The sequence below is a fragment of the Salmo salar genome, chromosome ssa02 (genome assembly GCF_905237065.1).
Source record: "Salmo salar chromosome ssa02, Ssal_v3.1, whole genome shotgun sequence".
Taxonomy (NCBI): Eukaryota; Metazoa; Chordata; class Actinopteri; order Salmoniformes; family Salmonidae; genus Salmo; species Salmo salar.
Window position 1 is genome coordinate 9,226,049 of NC_059443.1, and position 19,345 is coordinate 9,245,393.

At 47.5% G+C, this 19,345-nt stretch overlaps 1 protein-coding gene and 1 long non-coding RNA gene across 2 annotated transcripts in view; one reads left to right on the plus strand and one right to left on the minus strand.

The window, feature by feature from the left end:
• The window catches only part of LOC106594183 (tax1-binding protein 1 homolog B), a 28,083-nt gene extending 9,321 nt beyond the window's left edge, over positions 1 to 18,762 (plus strand). Inside the window, 15 exon segments of the mRNA XM_045697178.1 lie at positions 622 to 812; positions 918 to 1,076; positions 2,332 to 2,571; positions 3,959 to 4,144; positions 4,472 to 4,723; positions 5,378 to 5,626; positions 5,705 to 5,777; positions 6,060 to 6,178; positions 8,042 to 8,167; positions 10,123 to 10,209; positions 12,755 to 12,941; positions 13,571 to 13,731; positions 15,203 to 15,291; positions 17,675 to 17,798; positions 17,800 to 18,762. Of these exon segments, the coding sequence (XP_045553134.1) occupies positions 622 to 812; positions 918 to 1,076; positions 2,332 to 2,571; positions 3,959 to 4,144; positions 4,472 to 4,723; positions 5,378 to 5,626; positions 5,705 to 5,777; positions 6,060 to 6,178; positions 8,042 to 8,167; positions 10,123 to 10,209; positions 12,755 to 12,941; positions 13,571 to 13,731; positions 15,203 to 15,291; positions 17,675 to 17,798; positions 17,800 to 17,880 (2,324 nt within the window). The 3' untranslated portion in view covers positions 17,881 to 18,762.
• LOC123727812 (uncharacterized) lies at positions 16,491 to 17,444 on the minus strand. The gene is made up of 3 exons (XR_006759738.1): positions 17,435 to 17,444; positions 16,939 to 17,298; positions 16,491 to 16,717 (listed from the first exon to the last, which is right to left on the minus strand). It is a non-coding gene; the product is annotated as an uncharacterized lncRNA (long non-coding RNA).
• Positions 18,763 to 19,345: the final 583 nt, after the last annotated feature.

Sequence of the window (19,345 nt, forward strand, 5' to 3'; positions counted from 1 at the left end):
CCACTGACTGCGCCGTGGTTTTATACAACTTCAACACTTTTTTTTAACCGCATGTCAAGAGGCCTGGCCCCTCAGAGAGCTGTTAAGACTTTTATACCAACACAGTAAAATATGAAACTCTACCCATTTTAATGGGATTTCTTGTTTGGTGTTAACAAGATCGTTTTCATTGTGTTCAATGCGTTCTTTATTAATAGATAGACTAGGACTGGGGACCAGAAAAGGGATCTGATTGCTAAAGGTTGAAACTGAGATCCTGAGCATTTGTTTTATGTTTTAAATCACAATGGATATGATTATGTAGATGGAGGGGACCTGATCCTAGTTCAGCTCTCCTACTCTGAGAGGCTTGACGTTTACATTTGAGTCATTAAGCAGACGCTCTTATTCAGAGAGACTTACAGGAGCAATTAGAGTTAGGCGCCTTGCTCAAGGGCATAGCAACAGATTTTCACCTTGTTGTCTCTGGGATTCGAACCAGCAACTTTTCTGTTACTGGTCCAACAGTCTTAACTGCTAGGCTACCTGCTACCTGATATGACCATAGATACTTAGGCCCCGTCCAGAATGACCCCCTAGCCCTAGACTGTTTGTATGTTGGTTGTTGTGTTCCTCCCTCAGGATACTACGTACCCAACGATGATGGGGAGTTCTACCAGTTCTGCTATGTGACCCACAAGGGGGAGATCCGAGGGGCCAGCACGCCCTTCCTGTTCCGGGCTCAGAGCCCCTCAGAGGACGAGCTGCTGACTGTGGAGGATGAGTGCAACTCGGACATCCTGGTGGTGACCACCAGGACCGGATACCTGGAGGTACGTCAGAGAGAGAGAACCAGGCTCTGCAACGATACACACACACACACACAAGCGCACCTGCATGAATACACACACCTCAATGCTTTCTCTTTGTCTCTGCAGCAAAAGATGGAGGAGGCCCACAGAGAGAAGGAGGAGCTGGTTCAGACCATGAGCCTCCTGCAGAATGAGAAGGAGCAGCTGGAGGAGGAGAAGGGGAGACTGCATAAAGAGTGTGAGCAGGAGAAAGAGAAGTTTGCCCAACTGAGACGAGAAACCCAGGTGAGAACAACTCCTGGCAGGTAGAGCAAAACGCAGCAAAACCCTTTGATGCGGACAACAATGAGAGTTCTTACTGGTCAAGTTCAGTTTGTACCCCACTCATTTCCAAAGCATTTTTTGCCCTGTGCTGTGTCCACTGAACACGACCCTGGTGGCAGTTGTCCTGAAATGTCTCCCTCTAGCCTGTCTCTCAGTATCCCCCAGTGTGAGACACACACACACACACATTGTTCCACCTCTAACCATTATAAATAAATGAAGAAGTTGACAGTAATGATCTTGAGTGTGATCACTGTTCAACACCAGGTATTTAATACTTTGACATGTATCTTTAAAACATTGTGTTAATGATAACTCATAGAACTATTCCGTTCCATAAAGTTGCTGGTTTTGAAAATGGCTTTGAGATGAAAACATAATTACACATTTGGTGGCTGTTAATTTTACGACAACACTTTTTATATGTTTTTTTTATGTGCTGCGAAAAAATGATTCCAAAATTCGGCTCATAAACTTACAGTAGAAACAAATTGAAATCTGCTGCAATGCCTTTTGGAGCAGTCGTTGTGCAGGCCTGTACTTACGACAAAGCTTCCCTTCCAGCCTCAAACAACAATAACACGCCAGATTCAAATGGATGATTTGTGGCCAGATGATTTTACATCTCAAAAGTAGTATTTATTTTTTTCCTCCTCCGCTCACAGCCAAACAGTTAGTATTGGATTTACAGGGTGTGTGTGTGTGTGTGTGTGTGTGTGTGTGTGTGTGTGTGTGTGTGTGTGTGTGTGTGTGTGTGTGTGTGTGTGTGTGTGAGATTTGAATCCATAAAGGCCTGGCAGTGTCTCAGTGTTTGACACAGACGGGACTGGCTGGGAAATGGCTGGGATTTCCTCCAGTAGCCGCCTGTCTGTCACAGCACTGAGGGTTTGTTCTTGTTGTGCTTTAGAGACAGGAAGTGATTCAATTGAAGACGTTGCAGATATATGTCCTGTATAGACCTGACATGGTTCCCTATTCTAATCTACATGACAGAGAAGCATGTCTGTTCTGTGTCACGTATTTCTATCTGAACGTTAGGAATGACAAACCAACAACATTCTTCAGGGAAACTAGTCGATGATAGAAGAGAACCTCACTGTCTCTTAGGTTCTCACAACTTGTCTCCTGCTCTCTGGTTTGCCGGGTAAAAAGGGACACAAAACATACATTTTTAAGGTTACAAGTACTAACTCCCTCCCTCTCTCTCTGTCCCCAGGAGGTGCAGGTGTCGTGCCAGGCCCTGCAGGAGGAGAGAGAAGAGGTGAAAAGGAGGCTGGAGGAGGCCACAGCCAGGGTCCTGCAGTTGGAGGATGACCTGATAAGAGTCACCCAGAAGGGCCTGCAGAAAGAGACGGAGCTGGACAGCCTGAAGGACCGAGTGAAGAAGCTGACTCTGGAGAAGGACGGCCTGGAGTCACACCTGAAGGATGAGAAGGATGAGAAGGAGCTCTACAAGGTCTCACACACACACACACACACACACACACACACACACACACACACACACACACACACACACACACACACACACAGCTACATTGCACACACTGCTTGTGTACTATGAGTCATTTGACTAGCTGTGAAGGATCATACCTTGGGTTGCAAGATTCCAGTACTTTCCCAAAATTCCCAGGTTTTCCATAAATCCTGCTCGGACGATTCCAGATTTCCTGCAACCGGGATTTATGAAAAACCTGGGAATTTGGGGAAAATGACTGGAATCCTACCAGAGATGTCTTTTAGACTATAGTCAACATGCAACTCAGATAATCTGACCACTTCTCTCAATCCTGATAATCTGACCACATCTCTCAATCCTGATAATCTGACCACTTCTCTCAATCCTGATAATCTGACCACATCTCTCAGTCCAGATAATCTGACCACTTCTCTCAGTCCAGATAATCTGACCACTTCTCTCTGTCCAGATAATCTGACCACTTCTCTCAGTCCAGATAATCTGACCACTTCTCTCAGTCCAGATAATCTGACCACTTCTCTCAGTCCAGATAATCTGACCACTTCTCTCAGTCCAGATAATCTGACCACTTCTCTCTGTCCAGATAATCTGACCACTTCTCTCTGTCCAGATAATCTGACCACTTCTCTCAGTCCAGATAATCTGACCACTTCTCTCAGTCCAGATAATCTGACCACTTCTCTCAGTCCAGATAATCTGACCACTTCTCTCTGTCCAGATAATCTGACCACTTCTCTCAGTCCAGATAATCCCATGAGTGAATGTAGCTGCTGTTTCCCTGCTCAGTGGGATCCCACAGTGTTCTGTCTGAACAGGGTATGGTCTGTTCCAGCCCTGTTGTTTCTGGGGAGTTTAGTAGTGGTGGTGGTGACTGGTGTGTACAGCTCAGGAACTAGGAGTGGAACACACACACACACACGCTGTCGCCACGGCAGCACTAGTGAAAGCTGCACCTCATTTAGTGTCCCAATTGGCGCCCTATTCACTTTATAGTGCACAACTTTTGACCAGAGCCCTATGACCCCTGGTCAAAAGTAGTGCACTACATAGTGAATAGGGGGCCATTTTGGTGGCGTCACACAGAGTGGGACTACAGGGTAGTTTAACGAGCCCACCTCAATCTCTGTGTTGTAATTAAGGTTATGCTGCATTTATTTTAGGAGATGGAAACGCTGCTGGCTACATGTTGATGAAGGATGCTGATTAATGTAGCACAGAGGGGTGTCTCTGGAACACCAGGCGGAAACATAGCTACCCTTTTTAATGATTCCTTTTGTATACGAACCCCCTACATTGTCACATGTTTGGATCCTTTCTGATTGTAATGTGATTTGCTATTTTAAATATTTGTTTGCGGTTCTAGATCCACCTGAAGAAGCGTGAGCTGGAGAACACCAAGCTGAGTGCAGAGCTGCAGATGCTGAAAGCTGTGGATGTAAACAAGGAGAACACCATTGCTCAGTTCAAAGAGGAGGTGGGACGCCTCCGCTCCTGCCTCACTGAGAAGGAGAAACAACACAAGGAGGTCCTGGCCCAGGCCTCCCCCTTGGTAAGAATCATGATCTTATCATGGCAGCCTCCCAGATCCCTACTTGGGACCAGTGCACTATATAGGTGGTAGGGAATATGGACCGCACACATACAAGAGACTAGAGGCAACACCGTCAAAGCCGCAGAGCAGCGCCCATGGAGCCGTCCTTGCTCAAATGCACAACGGCAGTGGGCAGACTTGGGATTCGAACTCACAACAAATGTTAATTCCGAGTATATGATTTGTTCATGCCTACCTGTGTGTATGTGAGAGAGAGAGATGTGTATGTACTGACCTTTATACCTGTACATGTATTGACCTTTCACCTCTGGTGTCCCTGTGCAGAGTGAGCTGAAGGCCATGAAGGAACAGCTTCGTCAGAAGGAAGAGCAGCTTCAGGCCAAACAGCAGCAGGCCTCCATGTTGTCTGCTGAGCTGAGGGACGCGTCCAGCGCCCGCGACCGCACCATGGCTGACCTGTACCGCATGAGGCTGGAGACAGACGCCCTGCAGCAGGGGAAGCAGGAGGCCCTGGCCCAGTGTAGCCGTCTGGAGCGCCTGGTGAAACAGATGAAGGATGACGCCCAGCAGGAGGCGGTAAGGAGGACGATTGATTTCAATGCATTTGGCTGCGTTCCAAATGGCTCCCTATTCAGTGCTCTTCTTTTGACCAGGTGCCATAGGGCTGTTTGAATTTGGGATGTATACTTAGTTTGCACTCAATTTTGCTTGGAGATTGAACTTTTGGGCCGATTCCATTGGTCCCGTTATACTGGATCAAACTAAATCAAGTGCAGCTGATATATTTGACCGACTAGTGTCCTGTCCAGGAGGTGTACTGGTACATCAACCTGCCTCACTACAGTAACAGGAGATAGACTAGTGTCCTGTCCAGGAGGTGTACTGGTACATCAACCTGCCTCACTACAGTAACAGGAGATAGACTAGTGTCCTGTCCAGGAGGTGTACTGGTACATCAAGCTGTCTCACTACAGAAACAGGAGATAGACTAGTGTCCTGTCCAGGAGGTGTACTGGTACATCAAGCTGTCTCACTACAGAAACAGGAGATAGACTAGTGTCCTGTCCAGGAAGTGTACTAGTACATCAACCTGCCTCACTAAAAATAACTGGTGACTAAGCTCCTGTTCTGTATTGGACAAGGTTTACTTGCTCCAATATTTGACAGGTCTGATGTTAACATGAAGTGGCCATCTCTGTCCTCACTGTCCCTCTGTGTGTTGTGTTGTAGGAGCAGCAGGCTAAGTCTGAGGTGTGCAGGGTGGAGGATGAGGCAGGGGCTGACCCAGCCACCGTGGCTGAGCTGCAGAGAGAGGTGGAGGATGAGGCAGCGGCTGACCCAGCCACCGTGGCTGAGCTGCAGAGAGAGGTGGAGGACCTGAAGCTCCGGCTGCACATGGCTGCAGAACACTATAAGGAGAAGTACAAGGAGTGTCAGAGACTGCAGAGACAGGTGGTCAAGCTCTCTGAACAACCGGGGGTGAGTGAGAGACACACACACACACACACACACACACACACACTCATCAACATGTGTCTTCATATTGTTTGTGTCTAGGAGCTGAGGAAGAACCCAGCAGCTGAGGCCATGGCCGTCCCTCTGTCTGTCAGTCCAGACATCTCTGTTCCAGGTACACACACATTCCCCTCACATATTACTACCAGTGACAAACCCTGAATTAAAACATGTCCTCCTTTGTTGTAAACCTGTCAGGTCTGGTTTACATGCTAAATGTTTGATTTAAAATCAATTGAATAGAGTTGAATTAGGGGTCAAAATAACACTTCCATCAGACAAGATGTGCATTTGATCCCAGAGGATAAGACTTGGAAGGGTTAACTAAAACACTTTCTAGGTCCTTGATGTTAAACCTATTGATGGGTCAGTAACGGTCTGTCCTGTGTGTCCCCAGGGAGTCCAGGTTCTGCTGACCCCATGCTGGAGGCCATCATCCAGGAGAAACTCAAAGGTTTCAGCAGAGAGGCATCCGACAGGAGCGACAAGTACAGGAAATGCAAACAAATGCTGAGTGTAAGAACTCTTCTTGGCTTCCTGTCTGGTGTGTTCCTCATCATATTGTCACCAGTTCTTGCATAGTCGATCAGAGCAACCACTCAATCTAAAAATATATAAATCATAAAGTGTAGAAAGAGAATACTGTTTCCCCAAAGGTGATACCGTGACAGTTTCTCCTCACTTCCAAGAGGTTCTGGTTTGAATAGGAACAGTCGGTGACCAGAGTGTTGTTGTCTCTCTAGGAGGAGGAGCATAGATACATGTTGTGACCAGAGTGTTGTCTCTCTAGGAGAAGGAGCGTAGCTACATGTTGTGACCAGAGTGTTGTTGTCTCTCTAGGAGAAGGAGAGTAGCTACATGTTGTGACCAGAGTGTTGTTCTCTCTAGGAGGAGAAGGAGAGTAGCTACATGTTGTGACCAGAGTGTTGTTCTCTCTAGGAGAAGGAGAGTAGCTACATGTTGTGACCAGAGTGTTGTTCTCTCTAGGAGGAGAAGGAGCGTAGCTACATGTTGTGACCAGAGTGTTGTTGTCTCTCTAGGAGGAGAAGGAGCGTAGATACATGTTGTGACCAGAGTGTTGTTGTCTCTAGGAGAAGGAGAGTAGATACATGTTGTGACCAGAGTGTTGTTCTCTCTAGGAGGAGAAGGAGCGTAGCTACATGTTGTGACCAGAGTGTTGTTCTCTCTAGGAGGAGAAGGAGCGTAGATACATGTTGTGACCAGAGTGTTGTTTCTCTAGGAGAAGGAGAGTAGATACATGTTGTGACCAGAGTGTTGTCTCTCTAGGAGAAGGAGCGTAGCTACATGTTGTGACCAGAGTGTTGTTGTCTCTCTAGGAGAAGGAGAGTAGCTACATGTTGTGACCAGAGTGTTGTTTTCTCTCTAGGAGAAGGAGCGTAGCTACATGTTGTGACCAGAGTGTTGTTCTCTCTAGGAGGAGAAGGAGCATAGCTACATGTTGTGACCAGAGTGTTGTTCTCTCTAGGAGGAGAAGGAGTGTAGCTACATGTTGTGACCAGAGTGTTGTTGTCTCTAGGAGGAGAAGGAGCGTAGATACATGTTGTGACCAGAGTGTTGTCTCTAGGAGGAGAAGGAGCGTAGCTACATGTTGTGACCAGAGTGTTGTCTCTCTAGGAGAAGGAGTGTAGCTACATGTTATGACCAGAGTGTTTTCTCTCTAGGAGGAGAAGGAGTGTAGCTACATGTTATGACCAGAGTGTTGTCTCTCTAGGAGAAGGAGCGTAGATACATGTTGTGACCAGAGTGTTTTCTCTCTAGGAGAGAAGGAGAGTAGCTACATGTTATGACCAGAGTGTTGTCTCTCTAGGAGAAGGAGCGTAGATACATGTTGTGACCAGAGTGTTTTGTCTCTCTAGGAGAAGGAGTGTAGCTACATGTTATGACCAGAGTGTTGTCTCTCTAGGAGAAGGAGCGTAGATACATGTTGTGACCAGAGTGTTGTTGTCTCTAGGAGGAGAATGAGTGTAGCTACATGTTATGACCAGAGTGTTGTTCTCTCTAGGAGGAGAAGGAGAGTAGCTACATGTTGTGACCAGAGTGTTGTTTTCTCTCCAGGAGGAGAAGGAGTGTAGCTACATGTTATGACCAGAGTGTTGTCTCTCTAGGAGAAGGAGCATAGATACATGTTGTGACCAGAGTGTTGTTGTCTCTCTAGGAGGAGAAGGAGCGTAGCTACATGTTGTGACCAGAGTGTTGTTGTCTCTCTAGGAGGAGAAGGAGCGTAGATACATGTTGTGACCAGAGTGTTGTTCTCTCTAGGAGAAGGAGCGTAGATACATGTTGTGACCAGAGTGTTGTTCTCTCTAGGAGGAGAAGGAGCGTAGCTACATGTTGTGACCAGAGTGTTGTTCTCTCTAGGAGGAGAAGGAGCGTAGCTGCATGTTTGCTGATGAGCTGGCCAAGATGGAGGTGAAGCTGAAGGAGCAGCTGAAGACCAACGACAGCCTGAAGCTGCAGCTGGCAGCCGAGGAGGACCGCTATAAGGTACATTGTAGAGCAGTACTACAGACAGGTCTGAGATCAGCTGAGGAAGGCCACTATCAGGTACAGGGTATATTCTGTAGATACCAGTTTAGGAGGATTACTACCTGGTACATTGTAGACTATGTAGAGCAGTACACAGATCTGAGATCAACCAAGGAGGATCATATAAGGTCAGTTGAGCTTCTGTTTCCTCAAACCCAAAACTGACAGGTCTGGGACCAGGCTAGGAGAATCACTTCCAGGTCAGTGTAGAGCAGGGTTACTGTCACGAGAATTTTGCTATCTCAATGATTGAACTCAACTATCACTCAAGCTTTGACCAATTCCCAGAGGTTGTAAGGATCTGGTTAATGAAGAATTAGACAAAGTCTCAGGTTCTGCAATAGATCAATACTTTATTCAGAGAGCGCTCTGTCTTCTAAATGAGAACACCATCTTTTTATAGCACACACACAAATAAACTCACATCAGTAGAAACTCCACCTCTCTTTAGGTGGGCTGTATTTTTCCAAAGTTCACATACATTGTTTATCACCCTTCTGCAACATGTTTCATCATCTTCTGCAAGCCTAGCCATTTCTAACAGTTTTTCTCCTCCCTAGGGTGGGGAGGCCTCTTTCCAGTTATTAGTTTCACCGTTATCACAAGTCGACAGTTCAGTTGTCCTTGAATGTCTGAACTATACCCAGCTCATATTGCGAAATAGTAACACAATTGCCTAGTCACACACATTATTGGATTATGACTCTTAACACATTTCATACAATTATATGGTTTCAGGGTGGAATACTTTAGTCATTATCTTAAACATAGAAATTATTCTATCAGTTACAGACAGGTCTGGGACCAGGCTAGGATAATCACTACCAGGTCAGTGTAGAGCAGGACTCTCCTACTCCAGTCCTGGAGAGCTAGATAGTTCAAGTGATGAGAAGCCTGGTACCAGATCAGAATGTTTTATCCAACCTCCTCTCCCTATCATTGTCATGCCATGATAAAGCCTGGTCCCAGATCTGGATGTGATAGTGATGTAGCCATCTCCTCTGACTTATCATAGTCATGCCAAAGCGCACACAGGTCTGGGACCAGGCTAGAATCAGAGCAGATAAATAGTTCTCACTCCAGTTGAAGGCCAACTCCAGGGACAGTTGTGTTGATGGGCAGAGCCCGTTCAGAGGAAGGCTTTATTACTGTTTATGTGAGTTCTGGAGACCGCCAGGTCCGGACTCTGAAGTTGTCTCAAATGGGACCCTATCCTTATATAGTGCACTAGACCAGGGCCCGTAGGGGCTTTGAACAACAGTAGTGCACTATATAGAGAATAGTGTGCCGTTTGGGACACACCCACGGAGATGGCCAGGGACAGGGTTGGACTCTGTGGACTCCTGTTGCCTGACTAATGCATGAGTTGGCTTTGTTCAGCTCAGCGCGGGTATGTTCAGTGTCTCTGTGGAATTCAAACGGCATGTTCTGGTCTGAAGTCCTTCCTGGTGTAAATCTACTGTCTGAACAGTAACTGTTAAGGCCTTTTTATAGCTGCTATCAATTCATTGTTCGTCAGTAGAGGTTAAAACTCCATGAAGGAAAAATGAGTTCTGCTTTCAAGTGTACTTTTTGACAAAGGAGCTATGAGTCTGATCAAATCATTTTCTCAACACACATAATCTTAAATTGATGTCTCCTGACTGTCTCCTGACTGTCTCCTCCATGTCTCCTCCATGTCTCCTCCATGTCTCCTCCATGTCTCCTCCATGTCTCCTGACTGTCTCCTCCATGTCTCCTCCATGTCTCCTCCATGTCTCCTGACTGTCTCCTCCATGTCTCCTCCATGTCTCCTGACTGTCTCCTCCATGTCTCCTCCATGTCTCCTGACTGTCTCCTCCATGTCTCCTGACTGTCTCCTCCATGTCTCCTGACTGTCTCCTCCATGTCTCCTGACTGTCTCCCTCCTACAGAGTCAGGTGGCTGAGAAGGGGCGTGCGCTGAAAGAACTGAAGGACACTCTGGCCGCTCTGATGAAGGACAAGGAGAGACTTGAGGAGGTTAGTATAGTTGGGGAAGTTAGTAAGTATAGCAACACTACACTATAGCTTTAATTTTCCTCCATTATAGACTTCTCTCTGAACTAAAAACACCCCAAAAGAGCAGCAATTTTCCCATATCCTAATCTGGCTGGGGTTTAACACATCTCTAATTGGTGAAGTAAAGCAAAGTGACTTCTTATTTTCCATTCAATTACTCTGGACCACAGAGAAGTCCACATTGGGCCCGGAAAACTGCTGAAGGTTAGCTCGCTCGCGTACGCATTCGTCACTAAGAGCAACAAAACGACCCAATTTGAGGTTGAGACTGTCAATTAAATTGGCGTCTGGTTCAAACTTCCAGTAAAACACAAACCTTCCATTGCCTTTGAAAATGAGAGGATATTCTTTTTTTAATGAATGACTAATTAAACTGTTTGTGAGGGAGAGAAAGAGAGAGAGACGGGGGGGGGGAGAGAGAGAGAGACGGGGGGAGAGAGAGAGCGAGAGGGAGGGAGGGGCCGGGGGGGAGGGACCGAAGTGGGGAGGGACCGAGGGGGGGACTGAGCGGAGGGAGGGGGAGGGACCGGAGTGGAGGGAGCGAGGGATGGAGAGAGGGAGCGAGGGATGGAGCGCTAGGGATGGAGAGAAGGAGCGAGGAATGGGGAGCGAGGAATGGGGAGCGCGAGGGATGGAGAGAGGGAGCGAGGGATGGAGAGAGGGAGCGAGGGATGGAGCGCAAGGGATGGAGAGAGGGAGCGAGGGATGGAGCGCAAGGGATGGAGCGCGAGGGATGGAGCACGGGGGATGGAGAGAGGGAGCGGGAGCGTGAGCGACAGAGGGAGCGAGAGACCGATGGAGGGAGAGGGAGGGAGGGATGGAGAGGGAGCGAGAGATGGAGCGAGAGAGGGAGTGAGAGAGGGCGAGAGAGGGAGCGGGAGCGAGGGATGAAGGGAGCGAGGGATGGAGCGCGAGGGATGGAGCGCGAGGGATGGGGCGCGAGGGATGGAGCGCGAGGGATGGAGCGAGAGATGGAGCGAGAGATGGAGAGAGAGGGAGCGAGGGATGGAGAGAGAGGGAGCGAGGGATGGAGAGAGAGGGAGCGAGGGATGGAGAGAGAGGGAGCGAGGGATGGAGAGAGAGGGAGCGAGGGATGGAGAGGGGGAGCGAGGGATGGAGCGAGAGGGATGGAGAGAGAGGGAGCGAGGGATGGAGAGAGAGGGAGCGAGGGATGGAGAGAGAGGGAGCGAGGGATGGAGAGAGAGGGAGCGAGGGATGGAGAGAGAGGGAGCGAGGGATGGAGAGGGGGAGCGAGGGATGGAGCGAGAGGGATGGAGAGGGATGGAGCTCGAGGGATCGAGGGAGGGACCGAGGGATCAAGGGAGGGACCGAGGGATCGAGGGAGGGATCGAGGGAGGGACCGAGGGATCGAGGGAGGGACCGAGGGAGGGACCGAGGGAGGGACCGAGGGAGGGACCGAGGGGAGGGAGGGAGGGACCGAGGGAGGGAGGGACCGAGAGACCGATGGAGAGAGAGGGAGGGACCGAGCGGAGGGAGGGAGGGAGGGACCGAGCGGAGGGATGGAGGGAGCGAGAGACGGAGGGAGGGAGGGAGGGAGGGAGGGAGGGACCGCGAACATAGTTCTAGGAGCTGCTGTGAGGTGGTTGTGGCCAGTATTGACTCTCCTGGAGAGGAAGGACATAGAAATGTAGCTGAAGTTAGATCTGTAGCTGGCTAACATGCTGAGTCACACTGAGCGTTGCAAAATAAATGTACACATACATGTTATTCAATCATTGCACCCACACTGCTCGCATGCGCCAAGGAGTGTCTGCGTTGCCAAGCACTAAAATAGAAGTCAGTTCTATTTGTGACGCTGAACGCGATGGAAGTCCTGCCTCTCCCATCTTCTCATTGGTTTATAGAAGCATATATCCATTTGCCATCTCTTCATTGGTTATACCCACATGGGTGATTGAAAGATGAACTGAGGTCGGTCGGTCGGTCAGTTGTGGTAATACACCTTATTATGAAAGTTAGATGCCAATCGCCATGTAAGGTCCAAAGATGAAAAAGGAGGAGGAGAGATGACTAGAAACTATTCGGTTGATTGTTTTATGTGTGGATTAATTGTCGGAGTAGAGGACCTTGTGCATTTCAGGTAAAATAACAACTCAATGTTTATATCCCAGGACAAATTAGCTAGCAACTGCAAGCTAGCTAGCTAAATTGGCATGAATATTTAATGTTTTTCGACCTGTCCCCAAATGAATATAATTGGTTCAGAGTTTTGATATTTCAACCTGGGTGTGGTGATCGCGCGCGTCCGGTCTGGGCATGGTGTCTGTGTTTTCTTCTCAGGACCAGCTGCACTTGGAGTGACGTTTCAGGCGTGGTACTTCTTAGCATCAAAAGATCATATTTACAATATATGAATACATTTCCTCCGCAAGGTAGCACACTTCTGTTAGAGAAAATACAAGATCAGTTATTTTAAAAGATTCTCTTTCCAATCCTAAATATATAATAATGTAATAGTGTCTGTTGTCTTGTCTGTCCCCACCAGGATCTCCAGAAGAGTGCTGGTGCTGGTAGGAAGACGGAGGCTGTAGTGTCAGAGGAGATGAGAATTCAGTCTGTGTTCCTGCAGTATCCCCTGCCCTACCCCCAGGATGCCCCCACTCCACTGCTGGTCCCCCAGAGCCCCACACAGCTGCACTTTGGGAACCCCTACTCCACCTCAGTCGCAAGAGGTTGGTCCCCCCTCCCCCACTAACCCTACTCCACCTCAGTCACATTTCAGTTTAATATGAGAGGTTGGTCCCCCCCCCCTTACTAACCCTACTCCACCTCAGTCACATTTCAGTTTAATATGAGAGGTTGTCCCCCCCTTACTAACCCTACTCCACCTGAGTCACATTTCAGTTTAATATGAGAGGTTGGTCCCCCCCTTACTAACCCTACTCCACCTCAGTCACATTTCAGTTTAATATGAGAGGTTGGTCCCCCCCCTTACTAACCCTACTCCACCTCAGTCACATTTCAGTTTAATATGAGAGGTTGGTGGCTCCCGTGTCGTCCCTTACATACATATCTATTCCCCTTCTAACTCAATTCACATTCATTCAATTGCTATACATTTCATGTGTAATTTATTGTACCTTGTACCTGGAAAATTATTCAATATGCTTACATAGGATATAGAAATGCCGGTAACTTTCCCAGGTTTTCCAGCAATCCGGGTTGAAGGATTCCTGGATTTCCTGATTCTGAGAATCATCCAACTGGGAATTCAGGAAAACCTGGGAATTTTGAGAAAGCGGAATTCTTCACCCCTAATATGCTTCCATTCCTTTTGACCCTCTCTTCCCCATCACTGTAGACGGAGCGGACGGGGAGTTCTCTGATGATCTGCTGCCCCGCCTTCCCCCTGTGGGCCCCCCCTCCTGGGATAGTAACGTGGTCTGCATCCAGCCAGCACGCAACCTCAGCCGGCCCGACGGCCTGGAGGACCCAGAGGAGCAGCAGAACAACAACAACAATGTGAGTTAGCTCGTCGGAGAACAACAACGGTAGTTAGCTAGTCGGAGAACAACAACAGCAGTTAACTAGTCTGAAAACAACAACGGTAGTTAGCTAGTCTGAAAACAACAACGGTAGTTAGCTAGTCGGAGAACAACAACAGCAGTTAACCAGTCTGAAAACAACAACGGCAGTTAGCTAGTCGGAGAACAACAACGGTAGTTAGCTAGTCGGAGAACAACAACGGTAGTTAGCTAGTCGGAGAACAACAACGGTAGTTAGCTAGTCGGAGAACAACAACGGTAGTTAGCTCGTCGGAGAACAACAACGGTAGTTAGCTAGTCGGAGAACAACAACGGTAGTTAGCTAGTCGGAGAACAACAACGGTAGTTAGCTAGTCGGAGAACAACAACGGTAGTTAGCTAGTCGGAGAACAACAACGGTAGTTAGCTAGTCTGAAAACAACAACGGTAGTTAGCTAGTCTGAAAACAACAACGGTAGTTAGCTAGTCTGAAAACAACAACGGTAGTTAGCTAGTCTGAAAACAACAACGGTAGTTAGCTAGTCGGAGAACAACAACGGTAGTTAGCTAGTCGGAGAACAACAACGGTAGTTAGCTAGTCGGAGAACAACAACGGTAGTTAGCTAGTCGGAGAACAACAACGGTAGTTAGCTAGTCGGAGAACAACAACGGTAGTTAGCTAGTCTGAAAACAACAACGGTAGTTAGCTAGTCTGAAAACAACAACGGTAGTTAGCTAGTCTGAAAACAACAACGGTAGTTAGCTAGTCTGAAAACAACAACGGTAGTTAGCTAGTCTGAAAACAACAACGGTAGTTAGCTAGTCTGAAAACAACAACGGTAGTTAGCTAGTCTGAAAACAACAACGGTAGTTAGCTAGTCTGAAAACAACAACGGTAGTTAGCTAGTCTGAAAACAACAACGGTAGTTAGCTAGTCTGAAAACAACAACGGTAGTTAGCTAGTCTGAAAACAACAACGGTAATTAGCTAGTCTGAAAACAACAACGGTAATTAGCTAGTCTGAAAACAACAACGGTAGTTAGCTAGTCTGAGAACAACAACGGTAGTTAGCTAGTCTGAAAACAACAACGGTAGTTAGCTAGTCTGAAAACAACAACGCGAATTAGCTAGTCTGAGAACATCAACGGTAGTTAGCTAGTCTGAGAACAACAACGGTAGTTAGCTAGTCTGCCTTAAAGATAGACCAGAGGAGGCTGGTGATGGGAGGACGGCTCCTAGTAATAACTGGAGTTGAGTAAAGTGTACATTATGAAAGCATGTTTGATTTGATACTGTTACCTTCATTCCAGCCGTTAGAGCTGTCCTCCGATTTAAGTGACACCAGCCTCCACTGAGGTTCACTCAGTGATATATTGCATCATACACAGTGGGAGGATTATTTCTGCTACAACAGTTGTGTGTGATAGATAGATAGTATTTCTTAAGTAGTTTTCTACCCTCCATCACAGGGCAATACCAATGAACAGCCTGCAGCAGCTACTGAACCCCACAGCCCATTCTTAAATGATGGACAGACTCCCCTTGGCTTCGAGTCCAGGTAACACACACACACACACACTGAAGGCCTGAGCGCCCCAAAATGCATTGAAGTTGGTCTCTCACCCCAGCACAGCAGCTTCCCAGCTCCAACCTGTGTAAAGTCTTTGTTCTGTAATGTAGGTGTTAACATGAGTGGCCCAGCTAGTGGCCCACCCACGTAGAGTAGACCCCCTGACAGATGGTCTTTATTAGCCTGTTAGCTGTCCTGCGCTGCTCCCTCTGCCAACATCATCACTTGGCTGCTCATTAACACAACACTCTCTCCATACCTTTTCTCCCTGTTGCTCTCTCAATACCTTTCCTCCCTGTTGCTCTCTCAATACCTTTCCTCCCTGTTGCTCTCTCCATACCTTTCCTCCCTGTTGCTCTCTCCATACCTTTTCTCCCTGTTGCTCTCCATACCTTTCCTCCCTGTTGCTCTCTCCATACCTTTCCTCCCTGTTGCTCTCTCCATACCTTTTCTCCCTGTTGCTCTCTCAATACCTTTCCTCCCTGTTGCTCTCTCAATACCTTTCCTCCCTGTTGCTCTCTCCATACCTTTCCTCCCTGTTGCTCTCTCCATACCTTTTCTCCCTGTTGCTCTCTCAATACCTTTCCTCCCTGTTGCTCTCAATACCTTTCCTCCCTGTTGCTCTCTCCATACCTTTCCTCCCTGTTGCTCTCTCCATACCTTTCCTCCCTGTTGCTCTCTCCATACCTTTCCTCCCTGTTTCTCTCTCAATACCTTTCCTCCCTGTTGCTCTCTCAATACCTTTCCTCCCTGTTGCTCTCTCAATACCTTCTCTCTCTGTTGCTCTCAATACCTTCTCACCCTGTTGCTCTCTCAATACCTTCTCTCTCTGTTGCTCTCTCAATACCTTTCCTCCCTGTTGCTCTCTCCATACCTTTCCTCCCTGTTGCTCTCTCAATACCTTTCCTCCCTGTTGCTCTCTCAATACCTTCTCTCTCTGTTGCTCTCAATACCTTCTCACCCTGTTGCTCTCTCAATACCTTCTCTCTCTGTTGCTCTCTCAATACCTTCTCTCTCTGTTGCTCTCTCCATACCTTTCCTCCCTGTTGCTCTCTCCATACCTTCCCTCCCTGTTGCTCTCTCCATATCTTTGCTCTCTCCATATCTCTCCTCCCTGTTGCTCTCTCAATACCTTTTCCTCCCTGTTGCTCTCTCAATACCTTTCCTCCCTGTTGCTCTCTCAATACCTTTCCTCCCTGTTGCTCTCTCAATACCTCCTCCCTGTTGCTCTCTCAATACCTTCTCTCTGTTGCTCTCTCAATACCTTCTCTCTGTTGCTCTCTCCATACCTTCCCTCCCTGTTGCTCTCTCAATACCTTATTTGTTGCTCTCTCCATACCTTTCCTCCCTGTTGCTCTCCATACTTTTCCTCCCTGTTGCTCTCAATACCTTCCCTCCCTGTTGCTCTCAATACCTTCCCTCCCTGTTGCTCTCTCAATACCTTCCCTCCCTGTTGCTCTCTCAATACCTTTCCTCCCTGTTGCTCTCTCAATACCTTTCCTCCCTGTTGCTCTCTCAATACCTTTCCTCCCTGTTGCTCTCTCAATACCTTCTCTCTGTTGCTCTCTCCATACCTTCCCTCCCTGTTGCTCTCTCAATACCTTTTTTTCTTCCTCCCTGTTGCTCTCTCAATACCTTTCCTCCCTGTTGCTCTCTCAATACCTTTCCTCCCTGTTGCTCTCTCAATACCTTCTCTCTCTGTTGCTCTCTCCATACCTGCTCTCTCAATACCTTTCCTCCCTGTTGCTCTCTCAATACCTTTCCTCCCTGTTGCTCTCTCAATACCTTTCCTCCCTGTTGCTCTCTCAATACCTTCTCTCTGTTGCTCTCTCCATACCTTCCCTCCCTGTTGCTCTCCATACCTTTCCTCCCTGTTGCTCTCAATACCTTTCCTCCCTGTTGCTCTCTCAATACCTTTCCTCCCTGTTGCTCTCTCAATACCTTTCCTCCCTGTTGCTCTCTCAATACCTTTCCTCCCTGTTGCTCTCTCAATACCTCCTCCCTGTTGCTCTCTCAATACCTTCTCTCTCTGTTGCTCTCTCCATACCTGCTCTCTCAATACCTTTCCTCCCTGTTGCTCTCTCCATACCTTCTCTCTCTGTTGCTCTCTCCATACCTGCTCTCTCAATACCTTTCCTCCCTGTTGCTCTCTCCATACCTTCTCTCTGTTGCTCTCTCCATTCTCTGTTGCTCTCTCCATACCTTCTCTCTCTGTTGCTCTCTCCATACCTTCTCTCTGTTGCTCTCTCCATACCTTCTCTCTCTGTTGCTCTCTCAATACCTTCTCTCTCTCCCTAACCTTGCTTTGTTTCTTTCCCCATCTCTTCCTTCTCCTTCCTCACTCCATTCTCTCTGTCTCTCCTCTGTGCAGTGTGAACGTCCACATGCGCTGTCCACTGTGTGAGTTGATCTTCCCTCCCAACTACGACCAGAGAAAGTTTGTGGAGCATGTAGAGAGCCACTGGAAGGTGTGCCCCATGTGCAGCGAGCAGTTCCCCCCTCGACTGCGACCAGAAGATCTTTGAGAACCACGTGCTCACCCACTTTGACTCCGCCAACATGCTCAACTTTGACTAAAAACCTCATCCACTACACCCTTCATGTTCTGTCAGTCGCCACTGAAATGAAACTGCCTTGCTCTTTTCCCCTGCCACATGTAACAGGTGTGACGATCTCATTCTGATTCACTTTTAGGACCGGTGACGTTTTGATTAGCATATTTTATTAACTAGGGAAAAGGTCTTCATATTCGGCAGTTGGTTCATGTGCTCTGATTTGATGTATAATTCAGACCAGGGCTATATATCTGTTTGAATCAGTCTTTAATAATAGCTTCTTTAACAGGAAGTGTCCCATTTATTTGTTATTCCTCTGATTCTATTAGTGAGATATGAGCGATATGTTATGGCTGTGCTCATCTCTGACCACTTGATCAGTCCCAGACACTACTATGTGAAGTCAGGGAAAGTAAGCTACGTCAAGCATTTTACCAAAACATACATTTGAACTGTTCCAACCAAAATGCTTTCCCCTGAGCTTCATAGTAAAATTCAGGTATTCATTATGTTTAGAAAGCAGCTGCCTCGGTGCACTATATGCAGACAGACGGGACAAATCCTTCTAAACCTGATTATTATATTATCTTTAAATCATCTATTTTAGAATCTTTTAAGAGCCAATGGCGTTAAGCTTTTTCAGTATGTGTATGTCTGGTTAGAAAGAGCTGTTATATTTTAGTGTCAGTTGATTCTCATGGTTTAGTTCTTCACTGGTTTGGTTGTCTGAATAAAGAAGTCATGTTTCACCTATCGCTACTGATTAACATGCATGCCAGGATTCTGTTAGATCAGAACCTATTCTTTATCATTTGCTGTAAGTTATTTCACGATTATAGAAAACCTTTGATTTCTTTGAGTCCCATGTAATGAAATCTGAATTAATAAAGTCTGTTTGGAATAATCTAGCCACTTCAATGCCTTGTACACATACATACTCAGTCAGGGCTCCTTTGTAAAGCAGACCTGCGTCTCAATGTTACTCCCTGTTTTATGTGTAATGGTGCATAAATGTCCAGAAACAGAGGCAGTTGTAATGTTTTCAAATGTAATCACAGCTAGTTTTGTACATCACCGTCAGTTACAAAACAACCTCTGCTGTTGCCTTCGTTTATAGGGGCGGCAGGTAGCCTAGTGGTTAGAGCGTTGGGCCAGTAACGAGCAGGTAGCCTAGTGGTTTAGAGCGTTGGGCCAGTAAACAGCAGGTAGCCTAGTGGTTTAGAGCGTTGGGCCAGTAACCAGCAGGTAGCCTAGTGGTTTAGAGCGTTGGGCCAGTAACCAGCAGGTAGCCTAGTGGTTTAGAGCGTTGGGCCAGTAACCAGCAGGTAGCCTAGTGGTTTAGAGCGTTGGGCCAGTAACCAGCAGGTAGCCTAGTGGTTTAGAGCGTTGGGTCAGTAACCAGCAGGTAGCCTAGTGGTTTAGAGCGTTGGGCCAGTAACCAGCAGGTAGCCTAGTGGTTTAGAGCGTTGGGCCAGTAACCAGCAGGT